The sequence below is a fragment of the Lepidochelys kempii genome, chromosome 9 (assembly GCF_965140285.1).
Source record: "Lepidochelys kempii isolate rLepKem1 chromosome 9, rLepKem1.hap1, whole genome shotgun sequence".
Taxonomy (NCBI): domain Eukaryota; kingdom Metazoa; phylum Chordata; order Testudines; family Cheloniidae; genus Lepidochelys; species Lepidochelys kempii.
Window position 1 is genome coordinate 35869932 of NC_136388.1, and position 21914 is coordinate 35891845.

Sequence of the window (21914 nt, forward strand, 5' to 3'; positions counted from 1 at the left end):
GCAATGCACTTGGCACAGAGCTACCCTCTCAAACCAGTCAGAAATGGTAGCTAATGCAGAATGCAGCTGAAGACAAGCAGTCTTGCAGAGAGCATGTTATACCACCTGGGATCTGCACTGGCAAGTTCTGGGTGAAGCTCAAAGTGTTGATTTTGATCTTTAACATCTTAGGTGATTTGGATCGCAGCTATTTGAAAGACTGTCTCTCTTCATGGCAGTTCAGATCATCTCAGGTGCGTGAGCTGGTGGCCCCATCTGGGTATAAAAGGAACTGGGCTGCAGGCAGAGTGTTCTCAGAGAGGGGTCCTGGGTTTCTCCCACTTTTCCACCAGAGCCTAGATTTGAGGGCCTTCAGGACGTGCTGCCAGATGTACCTTTATTCCTAGGCTTTCCCAGGGTAAGAGGAGAGATGATTGGGGGAATGGACTAGGATGGGAGGGAAGGATTGTTTGACAGGCTGGGTTAGGAAGAGTTGGGCAGAGGTCAGGGAAAGTTAAGCACTGTTACATTTTATAAGATTATAACAAGTTGCGAGAGTAACCTACTTGTGGCACTCTTGACCTTTTGAGTTGGTTTTTAGTTTTTGTACAGTGCCTACAGGATGGGAGGGTGCTTTAGAAATGTACATTAGCTATATAAATATATCCAAAATATTCCTCTGCTCTACTGAAGCCTTTTCCCCTCTCAGTAAACAATATGCTGTTATTACTCGAGTATGTTTAGGCAAGAGCCCTTAGATACTTATGCTGTTCTGAAACTTCTTGAATATAATGACAATCTAGAATAGCAGCTGCACTTCTATAATTTTCCTTTAATAATTCGACATTTATCAGACGGAGGCACAGTCTTGTGCAGAAGCAACATTACAGCCAGCTCCTTAATCAGCTGGGACAAGGGTCTGAATGGCCCTATGATAATGATACCCTTTCACAAATACATCATCTTTGTTCATGGCTGCATGCTTCCATTTGTGCCAGGTTGCTGGATCTATGTCTGGATGGACACAGTGGTAAATGAGTGCTGCTGTCCTTGCTGGTGCTCAGTGATGTACCATTGAATAAGGGGATAGTGTTTAGTCAGTCGCATAGATTCAGCAGAGAATAATTCATCCAATAAACCTTTTATCCTGAATGTACAGGGTGTCAGAGGATTATTAAGCTTCTGACGAGTTGGAAAAGAGAGACAGGGCGAAAACATTAACCTCCTTCTGTAAATAATTGCACCTCACACTGGCAGGACGTGTTTCATAGAAATTGGGTGACAAATTTTTGTTTCATAGAAATTGGGTAACAAAATTCAGCAAATTGTGAGGGAGTCTAGAAAATTGGTTAGGTCATGGAGACCTGGACTCTTTAAATACATACCATAGGGAAAAAGAGTTGTGTTTGAAATAATGGCACTAAAAACATGGATGAGTTAGAAAAACAAATGCTTTTTGGGAAGAACTAAATTCCACTGAGCTTAATTGAAACTACAGAAACAAGCTGGAGAAGAAGACAACAGAGTTGATTCTCCACTGCCCTGTACCCTGTATGATCATTTACACTCTTTCAAAATAGATGTAAAAATGCTACCAAATCCTAATGGCAGCATTTAACACCTACTTTGCGGAGATGGTAATGGCTCTATAAGGCAATAGAGAATTTGGACCAGAGAAACCCAGCTAAGAATAGTTAGTGAAAAACTGCAGACACACAACTCTGTTAGTAGGATATTGATTGACAAAAAAGTATACCAATGAAACACCAGGCCGACTATTTGTCAGTTATTTATGTTAATGGCTGGTCAGGGTTCCTAAGGTTAGGTCACTGATACCTAGCAATTTTTCCAGAGTAGATTAACCCTTTGATGGCACACATACTTTACAGCTGTGCCTTGCTGCTGTCTACTGACTCATAATTCAGTTGTGCCATGCTCTAAAAGTGATATCATGGTAAACTGTGTGATCCACCACATTCAAGGCCTAGATATCCAACCTTGCATTAATTGAAAGTTTGCCTCATTGTCTATCAGCTCCCACATGCACCTTTATAGAGGCTACTTCAACGAGTCACAGTAAAGTTTGTGTTGAACACAATCTCTTGCTTAGAACTATTTCTGAACAAATGGAAATTTAATGTTCAACAGTTTAAGTTTTGGTGACATTTCTCCCCTCCCCCCCTCCCCAAAGACCTGGCCACAAGGCCAAGACCACGGTATTATAAATTAGGAGTAAATGGGCTGTTCTTCCAAACCTCCAAGCCAAGAGCAGTCAGGCAAACCTACCTTTGTGTCCCCTTACTGGCCAAACTTGGGAAACAAGCTGTTATTTAGAGACTTGGTAAATAAAAGAACTTTACATCTAAACTCGAGCTGTGAGAGAAGAGTGAATCAAGAGTCCCAGCGAGACACAGGCAATATATCTAGAAAGCTACACCAATGCCTAATAGTTCAACAGTAGTTCCTAAATGATGCACAACATGCTGTTAGGTGAAGAGAAATACCCCTTAGGATTTTAAAGTTGGTTTAAAAACAAATAACTACACGCATTTACTGCACCATTGCTTAAGAAATATTTACTTCAGTGGCTTCCTTTTATTAGTCCCTAAAATTTACCATTTATCTTCCAGGCCACCTGATTCATTAGATGAAACTTAACAAAAAACACTTATTTTCAGTCCTTCACCACTATTCCTCCCAAAGAAAAGGGCACTTCACATATTCCACTAATGCCTTTAAAATAAAGAAAAGGCCCAGCATGCAGCAGTAGCCAGTGGAGTGAGTGGATACTGAGCTGTATCATGACAGGTGTTATATTAACCTGAGGCAGGTCAGTTGGCTAGGCTCAGGAAACAGAGTTCAGTCTCTTTGTAAGGACTCCTGTGTGTCACATCTCTATCACAAGGTGTGGACCTTGCTCCTCCCTCTCCCACTTCCTGACACAAGAGAAGGTTTCTGCCATAAAACAGTTGGCCCATCTGTGAGGATCTCCCAGGAAAAATCTAGTCAACAAAGATTTAACCCTGTGGATAAATGATTAATTTATCTCTTCCCTTTGAATGTATTGATTCATTTGTCACAGGGTTTAAAAACATATTTGGGGAAAGGAGAATTAAAATAAAATAAAATTTAAAAAAAACTTAACTAAACCAAAAGGCTGAGTCAGCTCCAACATAAAGGAGAATAGGGAAGATTCTCATTACCCAATCCTTTCATTGTTGTTATCAATTATTTGTATTATAGAGCCTTCAAATTCCATCCAAGACCAGGGCCTCCTGGCACTAGGCAATTACAGATACATAGTATGAGGTATGAAAAGAGGTTGCAATCTAAACAGACAATACACATAAGGAGTAGCAGAAATGAGATAGTATTGTTCAATTTTATAGCTGGGGAACTGAGACACAAGGAAAGGAAAGTCCTAGTCTTGTAAAGACTAACCCACATGGTTAACTATAAGAATGTAAGAAGTTTCATTGTCTTCAACTTAGGGTATAGCCATTCTTCTATCTGGAGGTGTAATTTTTGCAACTCAGGGAGATAGCCAAGTTATCTCTGAATGAGCTCGCACACTAAAAAGACATTGTAGCCATGGTGGTGCGAGTGGTGGGAAGGGCTAGCTGCCCTGCATACGTAACCATCCAAGATTCTAGGTACATAGGGTGGCTCCTCCCTCGTCTTGCGTTGCCATGGCTACACTCTGTCTTTTTTAGTAGACACATTATAATCATTATTAATTTTTGTATCATTTTTATTGGTGTAAAACTTAGTCAAATATCATTGCAGGATTTCAGTCATTCTATCAAAGGGCCAACCAAGCTATCCCAAACATGAATCCCCATGTTGTTGATTCTAAATCCAGGGTCAGAGAAGTGTGGGAAAAGTTTTCTTACCTTGATTTTGCTGCACATATGCTGCCCCCTGCCACCTCCCATAAAGATGTATTGTGAAATCAGTGTAGAGCTGAGTTCACTGTTCCTGTGTCTTCTCCATGTACTGTCACATGGCAGCATGCAATGATAGCAGCAGGGAGTGTACAGAGCATGGAAATGCAGAGCCCTGACTCTTAACTGGAGATAGGGGAATGGTTTAGAAAAAATAGAATGTTCATCCAACCAAAACTTCTCAGAATTTTTGTAAAAATATCAGACCTTTTGAAACCCTTTTAACATTATTATATGTCTCTGCACTATCTGGTTCAGGCTAGGACTGGAAAGAGAAATATCTGCATCCCAGGAGTGAGAATGAATTCATGACAGGTTTCAGAGTAACAGCCGTGTTAGTCTGTATTCGCAAAAAGAAAAGGAGTACTTGTGGCACCTTAGAGACTAACCAATTTATTTGAGCATGAGCTTTCGTGAGCTACAGCTCACTTCATCGGATGCATACCGTGGAAACTGCAGCAGACTTTATATTCTCTGTGTATATACAGAATATTCTCTGTGTATATATAAAGTCTGCTGCAGTTTCCACGGTATGCATCCGATGAAGTGAGCTGTAGCTCACAAAAGCTCATGCTCAAATAAATTGGTTAGTCTCTAAGGTGCCACAAGTACTCCTTTTCTTTTTAATGAATTCATGGAAGTCTCAAGAGAGACATACTATCCCAATGCAATTTGCAGATCAGTTCTGAGATTCTGAGAAGGATCCCGATTTAGGGTAATTGGACTGGGAGTCAAGAAATTTGGGCACTGCTCCCAGCTCTGCCATTGATTTACTGTGGCCTGAGGCAAGTCCATTAAACTATACCTGAATTTTCCCATCTATAAATGGATATAATTATAGTTAACTTACGTTGTAAAGTACTTCAGAGTCTGTGCAAGAAACATACTTTATAAATGCTAAGTATAGTGTCACTAAATATTATCATAGAAAAACAAACCTGTTGACAGTCCACCATTATTCCTGATTTCTGTGCACATCTTCATGTGGAAAGATAGCCTAGAAGCAGGAGAGGAAGTGGTGAAGGGAAAAAAGGAAAAATAAATGGGAGAGGAAGGGGATAGGGCAGAGAGAAAGTAAGGGGATGAATAACAATTGTAATATATGAAATATACAGAGCAAATTTGATCCCAAAGCACATCCGAAAAAAGAAAAGAATTGGACAGAAAAGTAAAGAGAGAAAGGGAGAGAAGGAAATGAAAAAAAAATGCTCCACAAATGAAGAGAAGAATAAAACAACCAGTTGTCACAGAGAGAAAAATCTCAATTTAAAGGTGACAGGTGTGTAATTTTGTTTTAAAGGGAAAGCTAGCCCATAAAAGAGATGTTTTTAGGTTTAAAAAGTAATTGCCAGATGTTTTCATTCATGCCTTTGAGCAGTGTTTCTTTTCAGTTCTCTAGTTTTTGTAAATTTTATTTAGCTTCATGCTGTTTCATTGCCGACACTCTGTCAGCTATCACTGTAGTACTGAGTAATGTTGGCCCATCACCGCTCTATTAGCTATTCAATTTTTTGCCTTGCTGGGGGCAGGTTACTTATTATTAAGCAAGACAGACTATGTATGTCTGACTATGTGGCCACTTTGGTGACAGGCTAAAGTAACCCAGACTGATTTGCAAGAGAGAGGTGACCAGTTCTCTACCCAAGGTTATAGAGATCATTTTTAAAACACAAAAGCAATGTACAGAGGGCATGGGGGTTACTTTGAGGTGGGAGAGAGTGGAGATACTCCACTATATGGGCCCAAGTCATTGAGTCCACCCCCAAGAGCTGGGGTAGAGGGAGCTAACGAAACTTCAGTATAGCAGTTATGGCCACTTAGTAGCTCTGTTGCCCAACTGCAACCTGAAAGCAGAGAAATGGCTTATCCTGGGGTCCTGCATATGGCTCTCGAAGCAAAAATTGCTTCTTTAGATCTTCTGCCTCCGGGGTGTGCTCCAGTTCCTGTAGAAATCAATGGAAACACTTTTGTTGGATCAGGCACTTTGCATAAAGCAAAGCTGAAATGACAAACACGGATACTTTCCTCCGGCATACTAAGTGTATCACTCATTATTACCATAAACTTTTAGAATCTTGATTAGAATGATCTTTTGTTTAAAATGAACCACTACTTTACCAAGGACACTCCTTTTGCCAGTTTCAAATCTGGAGGGAGCGATGGGCCAACAAAGAAGTGCTAGTTCTTGTTCCTTGTAATATGTCTTTGACAGCAACTATTTTAATATCAAGCCATACCCTTATAGTGGCTTCACCAGATCTTTGGTTGGGGATGGGAGCAGAAAGGATAGGGCCTACCCCCTCATGAAATGAGCAGTTCCCAAATCCTGCAGAACCCCATATCTCATTATAGCCAAACCCAAACATTTAAAAATCACGAGTCAGGCTCTCCAGATATCATGAAAGTGGCTTAAAAATTAAAAGAGTTTTTAAAATCAAAGTTGAATTCTTTTTATTTGTTTTCTGGTTTGAAAGCCTTTCGGTTCATATTTTCAAGCTTTTCTTTGCAACCATGAGGTCTAGAACTCTTTTTTTTTTTTTTTTAACTGAAATGGGAGATACTGTCAATCACAGAACTGCAGGATCTGGAACTTTAACAAAATATTGCAAGAATTGGCAATACTGGAAGACCAGGGTCATTCATACAGAGGCCATGTAGTTCTGTACCAGCTTTGGAGCACAGAGGACTGGCCATCCCCAACATCTTCATGGCATGGCCCGCCTGCCCACTACAGTCACCATGGAATTCCCCTGCAGAGGCTCTGTTTCACATTCAATAGATCCTGAAGTTGACAACAGGCTGGGATCACTTGGGGCTGCATTGACTTTTAAGCAGATTCCTTACACTGTTGATCGGAACATGATGCATATTTGCCCTGCCTCACTTGTGGATTCTGCAGACCGTTGTAGTGCCATCAAGGTGACACTCCTCCTTCCACTCAGAAAGGGGGAGATCAGGAGATGAGGAATTTTTCCGCTTGCAGATTCATTGGGCAAGTTCTGGCCCTTGGCTCGGAAGAATATTGCTCTAGTGATCCCTCAAGTTGAGAACGAAACTAATGGCATTCACGTAACCAGGCCTAACCAGAGAGTATTAAAATGATCAATTAATTGCTCCCTAATAAAAAATTTCATCAGAATAAATATAAAAGCCCATGATTTCACTTTTCCTCAAGAGAGTGTTGAATGCAAATCCTAATAAACAAGCAGTATTAAATTATATACCAAACAAACAGAAATAAAAGGCAGGATATTTTAAACTATTGCTTTTATTATAATTCCACTGGAGCACAAATAAATAAGCACTAAATTATTGTAAAATATTGTCAATGCACTAAAGAAAGCAGAATCTCCAAACAACATCTTATTACTTCAGAAGTATCAAAGTACAGTTAATTACATCTTACTTAAAAAAATCAAGTACAAAAATGAAAAGAAAATTATTATGTATTTATACTGTGTATATAGAAATGGCTAATAATATATGATTACAGTTATCCTCTAGCTACTCCTTACTCCTACACAATTTCAGGCACATACCTGACATTTCTAACAAAATATGAAAAAAAAAGCAGTATGACATTCAGTTTTAAGATATCGGTAAACATATTACATTGGAATGAACACAGAATGGTTTCTTCTTCTTTAAAAACCCTGTATTTAAAAACATAATGCCATAGTCCACTAAAAGAAAAATACCATTTTATACCATTAATTTAATTTAATTTGTTAAAAAGAGCAATAAAAGTAAGCATACATTTGCTAATATACGTAAACACATTTTTAGTGCAAGAATAACGAGACCTGTGACTTTACTGTGCTTTCTTGAAATCACAGTGCACTTTACACAAATTGCTACACTATAATGTTTAACTTTAGGAATTTAAAGCAAAGTAAGTGCATACCAAACAATTTCATATATACAGTCTCCATAAGTGTGTGTAGATATGTGGCCTGTATGTATATTCAAATTGCATATTTATATAACTGCAGCTTTAATGAGCACATGTTGCTAAACACGATCATTCACCCTGTGATATAGAAACTGCTGAGACAATAGGGAATGTAGAAAATGTTTAGACACCATTTTGATGGTACGTTCTCTGCAGTGAATATTCACCTTTTATTCTCAGGCTGTGCACTCTGCCTAATGATAATGTTGTCAAATGGTCAGAGCATAAGACAGGGACCTTATCCTAGCTCTGGCTTTGATTGGCTTTGGCAAGTCACTCAGCATCTCTGCCTCAATCTCACTTTCTATAAAATAAAATGTATCCTTCCTCACATAGGTGTGTGGTTTAATTCACGTTTGTAAAGTGCTTTGAAGATAAGTGCTAAGTTCTATTTTAATTTTTCATGTGGCGTCAAACAATAATAAATATAAGCTATTGTTTGCATGGGATACAATGGTGGTCTGCAAGCATTTGGGCTAATTAACGGATGATGACTATGGTGCTGAACTATATAAGCAAAGCACTAAGTGGTTTTTGTGGTAGTTTAAATGGTCAAGCAAATCTGTTTATGACCAGAATGCTTCAGTACCATGATAATTATTCCTATAATATGTCAATATGAAAAGGATACTGTACAAAAACTTGAACGATTGTATATAAAATTGTTTATTCTCTCCCAAAGGTTTGTATTGTTGCCTCTTTTGAAGGTTTTTCAAGATGTTCCCATTGGAGGCATGAATGTCAGTGATGAACAACTGCTCTTGGGGAATACTTCCAAAGGGAATATTAAAGTTTTTAAAATGACTAATTGCTTAAGGAAATGTGTACAAGAAGTATCATGACTGAACACATACACACAGAAAGATTTGGTGCAGTTTGTGAAAGGGACCAAGTGAAAAAAAATCTCACATTGATTATATGAAAGTCTTTTCTTGGCATATAATCACCCATAACAAGGAAGATAATGCATTTCACCATTCTAAACATTTTCTGAGTAATGAACCTGTTATCTCAACATATTCCGCATGACTAGCAAGTCATTCTCTTTCCAGCAGATTCTGGAGCATTGCAAGATCTCTTGAGTTTTTCTTCTGCCATTTTCTTTCTTTTATGAAAAAAATGAGTAGGCAGAATATACAATTGGTGCCTTTTGGGTACAAGATTTATTTAAAGATTCCTTCACAATTTGTGGTTTTTATGTTTTCTGTCTTTTGGATTGTGGGGGCTTCTTTAAATTTTCATCTAAATTTTGTACCCATTTCAGCCTCTGTATATCCAACAACACACACACATTTCATATATACAGTATGTATATAGATGAGAGTGTGTATGTGTGCATATATGCACCTATACATATACACACACATTATAGCATAATGCTAATATACATACACACATATGAACACACACTTTTATCTTATACAGAAATCCTCAATTTGGACATCAAAATATACATTAGTTAATTAGTTATAAAATATTTAAAAACTTTATTATTATTTCAGAGACTGGAAAGAAACTACTACTGATAAAGTGTTACTCAAACTTTAGTAATATAGATTACAAAAAAACCCTACTAAAATTGGTCATTTTTGGTTTTTTTGATCAGCAGTGATGCCCAGGGCATTGCTGCAATATAGTTTCAAAGAAAAGCCAATATGACAATAAGTTCAAACAACACATTTTTTCTTCTCAGAGAATATAATTTTAAAGGACTATTAAAGAGGAATTTTCATGCTGCCAAATTTCAGAAGCATCGATAGAACTTTAAATATACAAAATATATGTGATAGCATCATTTTATCACTCCATGGCAATACGGATATTGTTCACCCTAAAGCGTTTCTTTTGGAAGATATTTTAATGCACAGCTCTCACCCTCATATGCAATATAAGCCATCTCTTTCTCCTGTTAAAACCAAGAGGTCATAATTCTTTGGTCATGACATAGCATTCTCTTAGGATGGGTGTGATGTCACAGAGGACTATGACCCAATTATCTGATCAGCCAGGAACAGGAAATGGTTACGTGAGAGAAAGGTGCTCTGTGGGTCTGATCCAAAGCCAAGTGAAGCCAATGGGAGTCTTTCCATTGATGTCAATGGAGTTTGGGTCAGGCCTTTTTAAATAATGCTTTCCAATTTGATACAGACCCAACTAGGGATGTTTGGGGTACTTAAAAATAATGTAAACAGATTTTGTTACCTTTACTTTCTGGACCAAAGACAAATGTGGACAGGAATCATGGGTGCATTGCCACTGTTTTAACCTGCTAAACAATGGGTTAACTCATTATCATGTGATGTACAGTTCTTAGTCACAGTGAACCATGGTCTCCTCTAGTCAGCAGAATAAAAGAAGGAAGAGCCTTTAGACCTTTCTGCAGTAAATTTTGTTTACTTGGTTAGCCAAATGTAGCCTAGGAACTATCACTGGAGACTTTAATAACTGATTGACATAAAAAGAAGGGCAATTTATAATAGTAAATTTACCAAAAATCTGATGCAGAACAACTCTTTTTTAATGCAATTTGGACATCCAAATTAAGCATTTTTATTTGCATTGTTTACAGTTTTTACTACTTCCTGCCAAAACCTTTCCCAGAAGAACAAAAGCAACGGATGTCTCTAATGAATATGACTCTAGTGAACTTCTACAGCCCTAGCACCAGGTTGATTTGTACATTGTACTTGTTAAACAAAAGTACAACCACATGCTTTTGTACAGAGGCCAAATTTAGGCAGGTAAGATCATTAAAAATGACAACAACAAAAAAGAGCATTAGGATACCACATATAAAATAGTTAATAAAACAATATAACAGTAATTATATTATATAGTAAAATTCTTCATAAATTTTTGAATTATATATTTTAAACAGTGTATTAGTTCAGGTGTTTTCAATAGATTGGCAAAATATTTACATTTCAATATCTTCTGGATCCAAAAAAATCCTTAATAAATATGCATGCCTTAATCAGCTGGAAATCTATACTTTTCCTTTAAATTGACAGGTGAGCACCACATTGGTATGTTTTTCACTAGGTAGTTCGTCACCTGCAGATTAAGTTTCATGTCACAGGCATTGCCTTATTAAGAAAGGAGGCTACTTGTGCATCTTACAACATTGTGGTGATGGCATCAGCAACAGTCTGGTCATATCGCTGTGTCCCAGAAAACAGTTTGTTGTTTGGAATAAGGAGGAGGGCTGTATTTCTTGGTCCCAGTGTTCTTCTTCCAACTCGGCAAAATGGGCATGCTGTCCTGTTTGCAAAGTCCTTTCTCTGATTTCTGTCGAGCCTTTATTTCTTTGCACAAACAACGCTTTTTCTCAATCATTTCCAGCATTGTATGGTCCCCATGCAACCACTGCATACATGTCACCTATCAAAAAAATAATGCATACAAATAACTGCTTAGCCATAGATTATATTTAGAGTGTTGGCTCCTTGTGGTTACCATGATGTTTGTGAAGGATTATCCATGATTTTATGAACACAAAATCCTTATGCACTAAAAGGAATAAACACAAAAATCTACTTATATATACTAGACAAAGACATAAAGGGAAAATAAAAATAATCCTTGTTAACATTGCAAGCCTAATGCAAGCTAATAAGGTAACTGTTTTTGCCAAATGACGGCTGTTTATTTCTGGATTTTAAATAATATAGATCTTTAAAAGGCACATGGATCTTACCAATATCCTGCAGTGTTGAAGGTAAAAATTCTATCCACTCAAAACCATGTTTTATGATGCCTGCCAAATCCAATTTGTCACATTAGAACTGTGGTGTTAATATAAATATAAAGCTAAATACGTTTGGGATTTTTTGTATGATTTAATGAATCCTATTCCAGTCAGATGGTTTAACCTATGCTGTTCTTTGAAGTGTTTCATTAACAAAAAAGCAGAAAGTTGTTTTAAATCTGAACATCTTCATTCATTCACTCTATTGCAAACTATGGTCCTGATCCAGCAAAGCAGTTAAGCATTTGCTTAGTTAAAAGCATATGGGTCATCCTGCTGAAGTCAGGGGAAATAGCTTCTTATCAGTTCAGTGGGGCGACTCATAAATATCGTATGAAGTGCATCACTGGATTGGGGCCTAAACAGCTAACTTTCAAATGTGTCAGTAAATGGATCAATGGATTTTGAGCATATCCTTGCTGTACATCTGCTTGTGTGCAGAGATCAGGTAACTCTGCTTTTAGCAAACTTGATGTGCATATAAAAGTGCTGGTTTGTGTGTCAAGATGTGTATTTTGCCTATGCCTTTAACCGCACAGTTGCTCTTGTATAACTGTGAGGCTAAATTTGGAGGCACAGTTTTCATGGCTCTTCTGAACTTGTAGTGAAAATGTATATACTGTAAGCTAATACGGAGAATACGTTTTAAGTTTCACAAGAAATGTTTGTTTACAATTAACTTTATACAGGTAAACATAATCTATGGGCATTCTTTCACCTCCAGGTATGGCAAACAACAGTTTAGAAAAGCACAAAGGCCCTGGTCATTGTTGAAGTCAATGGAGAACCTTCCATTGATATCAATGGGCAATTGTTAATTTGAAATCTACTCAGTAAAAAAGAGAGAGGGAGAGAGAAAGAATAAAAAAAATTGGCACTGCACCTGCCCCTGAGTTCACAAAACAGGAGAAAATGAGTAACCAAGCAGGCAGACCTAGCAAAAATATTAATTATGCACACAGTGATCTCAGTCGCACAAAATAGACAAATTGAAAAAAACAGAAACCCATATATTTTGCTTACAAATGACTTTCAGTAAGAGTATTGTTACTTGCAATGCTGGTTTTCAGACAAAACCATGTTCCTTTAAACTGACACAACAAATTCTTCACCTTGACTTCCGTTTAGGATAGGATTTTGTGCAGTACTGTTTTTGGAAGAGCTGATGACAGTGTAATCCTAAACCAGATTAGATATGAGATGTGGTATGGAACATTCTTGCTAACCTAGAATAATGCAGGTAACATATGTACAGCATACCTTTCCTGAACTGAATGAAGTTAAAAGTCAACTAGGAGCCTGATCTGCTTTGCAATTTCTATTTGAGGGTTTGGCTCTCACTTTAGGCGTGTTGTGTCATTTACGACAGACTCCATATGGCAGATGTCATGGTGAGTCAACAAAGTTATTAGACTTGTTATGAGCGCTTTGGGCCTGATCTAAAGCTTGTTGAAGTCAGTGGAGAGATTCCCATTGGCTTCAATGGACTTTGGATCCGAACCCGTGTGACTAAGAGTTTTCCTTGCCACTCTGTCCAAGTGCAATATTTTATTACATACACAGTTGTGTCTTCTTTTTTGTTGGATCCCTCAATGTGGCAGGCCAGGCGCATAGTCTGCACACAATTCGTCAAACAGAATATCCAAAATATATGACCGCATACCAGCATCTGGGCAGAGTTTGACCGAACAGACACTTGAGAGTGGATTTCACTTACAGGCATGCGGAAATACCCTTTTTTTTACCCACCCAGTAAGGGAACAGTGCAAGTTCTAATATGAAATGTATGCCTTATACTATACTCATCAGCTGTAATGCACTGGAAAGCCATCATCAGCACATACCATTACTATCAAGAATAAATTTAATTCATGTTTTCATCCACACACTCGCCCCATTGTGCTCTATTAGAGTTTGCCTAGTTCGATATTTTCTAATGGATTAAGACTTTCACATGCTTTGAAGGAACTGAAGCTGAATCTTTACATCCTAAAAAGTAAAACACCAATTGCAAATCCCTAAAGATGGAAATGGTATTCCAGAATTTGTCTGCATATTAGCAGCCACAAAACAGCTCTGGAATTCCCTGTATCACTGAGCTAAAATAAACTCAAGTACAGAGAATGCAACATTCTTTTGTATTGGTTAGAGCTAGATGAATAGTTCGTAAAGAGCAATTTACTTCATGTCCAATCTATGAGATATCTGAATGCCCTTAACTCCCTGAGAGGAGATACTCAGCTTCTTTGATGTTTAGCATGCAAAGGTTTCTCCTCCAGGATAAATGATGTGTGTATGAAAGCCAAGAAAGAAAAGTTGGTGTCCTCTGTAATCAGCCTTACATCATTATTTGACAAAAGAAACCTGCCTGTAAGCTTTTCTAAAACAAATCTAAATCATACCGGTATCCTTTATTTAAGCAAGATCATTTACCACAAGTTGTGTCATCCCTTAACCAACATATATTTGCAACACATTTAAGGCTTTTGTAAAGAAACACATTGCACAACTTGCATTACGCAACCAAAAACATATGACCAATAATAAAATAATCATATGATAATATTAGACGTGTGTGTGTGTGTGTATACACATCTGAACATATATATTATACATAAAAACATTGTTTATATTAAAAATAAGTCACAGAGATCTGAAACAACTGGGCGGGAAAGAAGAAAAATGGAGAGGTATGGCATTCTGGTTTAGCTTGATTTAGGGCCTAGTTGTCAAAATAAGGCCTCTAATTTTGTGCACATAATCATTTCTATGAGGGCCTCCATTCATGGTAATTTGCATGCACACAACATTTAAGCATGATGCTTAAGTATGTGAATAGTAAAATGTATGGGAGAAATCATGTGCCCAAATGATTGTCTGAACAACATTGTCAGAGCAAAATTGGAAAATGTGGCCTTAGATGTAAACATTACATTTTAAAAAGGCCAGTCCATTTTGAGGGCCTGATCCTGCACCCATGGAAGTCAATGGGAATTTTGCCATTAATTTATACAGGAGTACGTTCAGCTCCTTATATGACCATATGCCTTTTAGAATGCCCTGAAATAGCAAATTTAAAAAGCCACATATGAAGGTTTTTGAAAATGGGAGAATGAGGATCTCAGCTTGGGACCTTCAACTCCAAATAACATTTCTGAAGGGGGAAAACTATCATGAAAGTTTTGAAAAAGAAATCAGTCTAGTGGTTAAAAAGAAAGGCCTGTGAGCCAAGAGATGTGGGTTCCATTTTAGCTGTGTTATCAGATTTCTGGATGATCTTGGAAAATCAACTAACCTTAGTGCCTCAGTTTTCTCATTTGTAAAAATGTATTGGTATTTACCTCCCAAAGCTGTCGAGACTAACTTCATTAATGTTTGCAAAATGCTATAATAGGGAAATAATAATATAATTTTTTTCAGCTCAGAGAAACCATACTTCCCAATTTTAAACTCTAATGATATTGTTTTGTCGAATTAAATTATAAAACTATGGAGTTACATTAAAAGGAAAACTATTATTCATGGGAGAAGTTTGATGAGGAGAGGTTTTATACCTTTCTTACAAACGTCTTCCTTTCTTTCTTTTCCTGACAGAAACTCGCAATGTGGAAAAATTCTGTCTCACTGATATGGAATGCAGAGGAGATGATAATTCATTAATCTTCATAAAGAACTGCAGCAAACTGTCAAAAAGTTTGGTTAATAAGCCCTGCAAAGCTTTGGGTGACATCCAGGCTCCATTTAAGTCAATGGCAAAACTCCCATTGACTTCAATGAAGCCAGGATTTCTCCCTTTGTCACTACGCAGGTTCTTCCTTATGAATCTGAATGCATTTGTTAAGGATATTGAGCCTGATCCAATGCTCTTAAAGTCAATGGGAGGCTTTCCATTGATTCTAGTGGACTTCGGATCAGGGCCATGATGAAGAATGAAATTTAAAAATCCATGTTAATGCAGAAATCACATGCGGGAAAACTCTTTGCTGATACAGGAGGCAACTTTCAGGGTGCCTCATTTTGAACAGAAATTGTATTGTTGTTTTATTTGGTGTCTGTAACTTAGTCATGAGCTACGGAGGTGATTACATCAAAGAGATGGAATTGGGGAGCAAGTAAGAGAGGGAGAGATTTGGCTCCCCAAAACAGCATTATGGAAGGGATTTTTACACCTCAAACACATCAGACAGTTGTAATTCAGGAGAGCCCTAAATAATTAGACGTTATGTGGCCATGCTGTGTGGGGTGTGAGGAGGATTGGCTCCACCTCCCAAGCAAGGGAGAAGCCACAGGCCCAATACCCTTAACAAATGTATTCAGACTCATAATGAAGACCTGCCTAGTGACGAAGGGAGAAATCCTGGCTTCACTGGACTGATGGATATCTTGCTATTAATAATATAGGATGGATATTTATACTCTTGGACCTCTCTGCAGAGAATACTGATATCCTACCTGTGAAAGGTCGCAGTGTTCTAGGGTAGCATTGGGAAATGGTTTGAATCTTTCCTCAATGCTGCATCCAAAGGTCAGTAATGAGCAACTGTACCTCTGCCACCAAACCCCCTTCACCTGTGGAGCACCATTCTATTCTGTAGAACTCCTGCCTTATTCAGTATTCACATGCAGCCAATAGGAGAAATTCTGAGGCTTCCTTTGCGCCTACATGTCAACAATATGGCAATGACATAACTCTGCTGTTCACACCCCATGATAACACCACTGTCACCCAGCCATCTCAGTGTTTAGCTAGAGTAGCACATGGAGTAGGAAGAGCAGGCAGAAATTAAATCCTAGTGAGATGAAAGTAATGCTGACGAGTAGAAGAAGCACTTCAACCAGCTTGCTAACAGAGTGATGCATCAGCCAGTCAAAGATGTGTGCCCACAAGGCATCAACACAGACCAATTTTTTTTTCAACTTCTCACTGCCATCGCTAATATTGGACATGCCTGCTTCTGCGAGAAATCCATACTACCCCCTCCAAGTGGTTAGAAAAGTGCATCTCAACCTTACTGTTGACACCTAGCTTTGACCATGCATGCTTCCTTGGATTATTACAACACAAGTTTTTAGACATGAAAGCATCAGCCCTGAAAAAACTCTGACTGGTGCAGAATACACCTCCTCAGAATCATGGCATACTATGAGCACATTTCCTCTGCACTCCACTGCCTCCCTTTAGATAGAACATCACATCAGAGTGTCTCATTCCTTATTTTAAAGGTTCTAAATGGTCAAGGGGCTCAAGATGCCTAAAAGCTTCATTCACTCTCCTGGACTTTGACCACTCTTGGCAGTCCATTCCTCATAACAAAGCTGTTTCCATCAGGACAAACTCTAATGAGCTGGAGACAGGCCTTTCTAAAAGGTGGGTTTAAAACTGTGGAATTCACTCCCACAGGAACTAACGATGACACAAACATCAATACTTTCCAGTACAAATGCAAAACTCATAGTTTGACCTTGCTTTCTTACAAAGCTACATATCACAGATATGTTTTTTTTAAAAATATAGGCTATTGAAAGAGAAAGGAAGGAAGGGAAGCAAAATGCTAACTGTTTATTCTTAACTCAAGGAAGTGCTCAGATAGCTGAGTGATGGGCATGGTATAAGAATCTAAGCAGAATAGAATTTTAAAGGAAAATAGGGAATGTTCTCCTAGAAGCTTCTACTGCAGCAGATAATACTTACAGTCATGAGTCAGAAGGCAAAGCTACAAGGTCAGGAAAGAATTATGAGAATATTACCAGGGCACTACAAACACACTTAGAAACCACGAATTTCTTGACAGGGAGATGACTGAATATAAGTACTTGGGGCAGAACTTCAGCCATCATAAATGGGCATAGCTCCATTGAGTCCTAAGCGGCTGCTTACACCCACATCAACTAAGGATCAGGGCCCTATATTCCAGAGTGATAGACAAACAAATGAGATAGATGGATAAGAAAGGCAGGTAAGGGTGTGTATGGCATTAATTACAACAACAAAAAGATTTTTAAATCAAGAAAAATAAGTACAATGAATGCAACAATTCTTTTCCTTTGTTAAACTAAGCAGGTTAATTTTGTTTTGATAGAGGGAGTAATAAGCATGCGTGGAATAAGGTCAGAAGGAAATATTTTTGACATCCCGACTAATAATATTAAGCAGTTACTGCTAGATACAGCCCTCATCACTCATTAGCTATAGCCATTAGAAACAGTTATTCCCCCATATCTTTTGTCAGTAAATGATACAAAGTCTTGTATTTTAATATGAGATGCTTCTCTGCTGACTTTCAAGAGTCTGGACACTCAACATATAACACAAGACATAAATTGTGTTAACACACTAAACAAACACTTCTTTAGTAGTTAGTAAATACATATACATAACTGAAAAAATATGGAAACACCTTCAAGTTACGTACATACCAAACCATATCCAACAAAAGCAAAAGCATGAAGGAAAGAGAGGGGGAGAGAGAAAGGAAGACGGGACTGAACATATAAAATGAAAAACGCTCGGTATCAGGTCTGTGAACCTGTTTCTCTATTAGGCATAGTAACTTTGTCTGTTCAGGTAATATCTGTTGTTGAATTTCACCCCTAAGGCTTATGTGCCCCCTAAGTCCCACATGAGTTCTGTTTCGACGGATTAAATGATGCGTAAGGTAGGCTCATGCTGGTTCTCTGCACGGGGGTTAGCTTCATCCTACATATCATATTTTCAGAGCTGGTTGAAAAATAGGATGTAATTTGCAAAAAAAAACTTCATGAAAATCTGGTTTAATTTTTGTTGTTGACTTTCATGAAAAAATTATTGAAATTTTACAGCCAGCTCTACAGCAGGTCACAAACCAGGCCAAAAATGTTGACATTATTTTCATTATTTAAAATTTTGATGAAAAATTGCAAACATTATCAACCAATGGTATATTTCATACTTTGGACCCTTTTTTATCCTGTGTGAACTTTTTCCATGATCCAAATAGAGCATCTCTTACTAATGCTCATATCAAGGCATTGTGAAGAACAGATTAGATTATGTAATGTTCCATTTTCTTATGTTCTCAGCAGGGAAGTCTTTGCTGTTGGGAGGCTTGCTTGTTTGTTTTTAATATGGTTGGAATATTAGGTGGTATTTGAAGCTCTAGCCAATAAGGCATGCCCATACTTCAATGGGTGTTTCCATAATTTTTTCCCCAGTACTGTATAATCACACTTACTTTGCTGTAACTGTACAGGTTATTAGGCTGAGGAAGAGGCTGTTCTCTTCTGGTCCTTGAGGTTTTCTTCCCTCTCCTATTGGATGGGCAGTGGGGCTGACTCTTCATTTACGGAAGTATGGGGAAAACCAAATAATGCTTATGTGATCATGAATGTCATGTACAGATATGCCCTTTTTCTTCATGATTACCATATACCATACTAAAAATGACAGTCCAACATTTAATGTAAGGATATACAAAGTGATCTTAGAATGAATGAAATTAAAAACCAACCACAACATTGTTTTGAAGTGATTAGAAATGGCTTCAGCATCTGAAAACAAAGCAACAAAGCTATGTAATATGGTCTGTGAACAGTGCAACAAATGATTTCAATACAGCGAAGCATGCTACTGGTTTCCATCAGGCTAATAATAGGTGAAGAAGAAAGGCTTACTGAAAGCCACTTACCATCCTCTATGAGGAAGTGAGAATGGGCTCAGCATTGCTCCCTCCCCACTTGCCTGTTCTGACATGGCAGTCTCCACACTCTCTTTCCCACTGAGAATCTAGGTGGCACTTTCTCTTGTTTTCCAGCCATCTTGTCAACTGACGTATTTCCACTTGGAAGGGTGTGGAATCACATGACCTCTGATGTTGTCTGGGTCCCACTGGTGCATGTGGGATATGGCTATTCTATGGAGCAGTAGTTATTTCACATTCTCTGAGCTGACACACTTGGCTTGACATAACACAGATTCCCTCACCTTATATTCACAAGCAGGATTCACTCACTGCAGTAACTCAGCAGCCATCCTGTTTCAGAAAGACATAAGGTGACATCCTGATCCTTCTGGAGTCAATGAGAGTTTGGCCACTGACTTCAACTGGGCCAGGGTGTCACCAGCGGTTTGCTAAAACAAATATTAATAAAAGCAAATGTTTCAGCAAAGTCTCTTAAAGATATTTTGAACATTTATATTATGTTGTAAAGGTTTAATTTGGCTAGTCTACTAAAACCACTGCACGGCACCTGTATTGGGAGGATCAGATTCCACTTACACTTCTGCAGGTATAAAGCCAGAGTAGTACCATGTAGTTACATGTTGTTACCAGTAGTTACCATGGAGTTACTCTGGATTTACACCGACATAAATGAGAGCAGAATTTGGGCCAGCATATGCAGTCATCTGCTTAGCTCTGCACTGGCTAATCAGTTATTCCACAGTTGTTATATTCAAACATGAATTGGTTATTAGTACAGTGTTACTCAATAGTGACAATATATGCAGGGATGCACAAAGCACACCAAGTGAACAGAGAAAGCAGGTGCTCTCCGCACAATGGCTAGTGCATGTGATAAATTTCCCCCGGGAGCTGAAGGCACCTCTATTTGATCTTTTCTAGACAGCATTCTGAGCCAGCCCTTGGTTACATCAGTGTTCATGCTACAGTGTTACCTATGCATTCACATGCTTATATAGCAGTCACAAATACAAAGGTTGCATTATGCATAACCAGAGAAAAGTCTTTGCCTCCAGTATTCACAAATGCTCCCTTCCAATAAGCACAATGAATAACCTCTCCATTGATGTTTGACTTGTGTAGTCCAAACATAGAGGGATGTGGGGCCATAGTAGCTGAAAAAGAGATGATGCCTGCTAAAAAGAACCAAATAAAGCTCTATGAATAGACTATATTAAGCAGTTGTTATATAGATTTTGATAGCAGCATATGTCTGATTAACATATGTGAATACACATTGGAAGTTTAAAAAACATTTATTCTCGTTTTCTTAATGCTTTTATCCTTTGCTGTCTGTGTTTCCCTTGGGATACAAGCCAGCATGAATCTATTTGGTGTTTTTGTTTATGAACCAAAATCTTTAATGTTGCTAGCGCAGATCTGCAAATAAAAATTTGCTAGTTTAACCTGAGCTCCTTCTGCTATGGCAATGAAGCACAAACCTATGACAATGGTGTCTATTTGTTTCTAGTACCTAGGTGATAGAGGGTATATATTTTTAAGCAGATTTGTACATTCTGGTACATTCTGGAGGTGATTCCCCCAGGCCACAGCCATAATTTTAACATCATGATGGAAAAAATATTGTGAAGTTTTATTTGTCTCTCCCCCTACGCCCCCAAACACTACAAAAAGTATGTGTGTATGTCAAAGTTTATGCTACAGGGATATTTTATAGTAAAATTATGTGAATCATTCTTCAGGGCTTGTTCAGATCATGATATAGGCCCTAATCCAGCAAGATACTTAAGCACATAAGAAATATTATCAACTTCAGGGGGAATAATTATGTGATTAAAGTTATGAAATAAATATTAAATATTAAATAAAGCTTAAATATCTTGCTTGAATCAGGCCCACCATGATTAAAGGAATTTTAGCCTAGGTACAACTTTGCACAATTGGCCACGTACTTTGTTGTTTGCCTTCCTCTGAAGTATCAGGTTGTGATCATTGATACAGGCAGGTAATAAACAGACCAACAGTCTTTTCTGTTATGGTAAATCCCGTGGTCCTAAAACTCTGCAAACTCATTTTAAATACAAATGATATTACCAGAAATGATACACAATGTCCCTATAACAACTGCTGTAGCATTTGCTGTAAATCTTGACTTATAATTTGATATAACATAAAAAGAAACCTCTTGATGTACTGTATCTTACCAAAAATATGGGTCTACCAAAAATAGAGATAGGGTAAGTTACATAGTCTTGTCTTTAAATGCTGGGTTAACAACAAGAGCAGACAAAAGTACTTGGAACTTCAGGAATTCCAGTAGATTGTGTCAGATACAAATAATCTTTATTCTCAAATTTAATTAACCAATGTTTAAACCATTTAGCATATCTGATCTCAATCTTCCAGTTTCATGATTCAGATTTCCAATTACTAACCATCACAGTTACTTCATACTAAGCAAACATAGCACGTAATCCTCAACTAGCTTTCCTTTGGTCTTTAATGTCAAATTAACTAGTTACCCTCAGACTGTTACTGTAGTTTTCAATAAAACAAACTTTTTGAATGATAAATTAACATTCCTTCATTCAGTTCTCATGCTAATAAATACA

At 37.8% G+C, this 21914-nt stretch overlaps 1 protein-coding gene across 5 annotated transcripts in view; it reads right to left on the minus strand.

Annotated features, from left to right (window-relative positions):
- Positions 1-7201: 7201 nt before the first annotated feature.
- Positions 7202-21914, minus strand: part of NYAP2 (neuronal tyrosine-phosphorylated phosphoinositide-3-kinase adaptor 2) — a 180614-nt gene continuing 165901 nt past the window's right edge. For 4 of the 5 annotated variants that reach the window (XM_073359901.2, XM_073359902.2, XM_073359900.2 and 1 more), the window contains 2 exons: positions 18835-18936; positions 7202-11256 (listed from right to left, as the gene is read on the minus strand). In XM_073359901.2, the coding sequence (XP_073216002.2) occupies positions 11029-11256; positions 18835-18936 (330 nt within the window). In that variant the 3' untranslated portion in view covers positions 7202-11028. The remainder of the gene's footprint in view (positions 11257-18834; positions 18937-21914) is intronic. The other variant, XM_073359903.2, reaches the window with a different exon arrangement.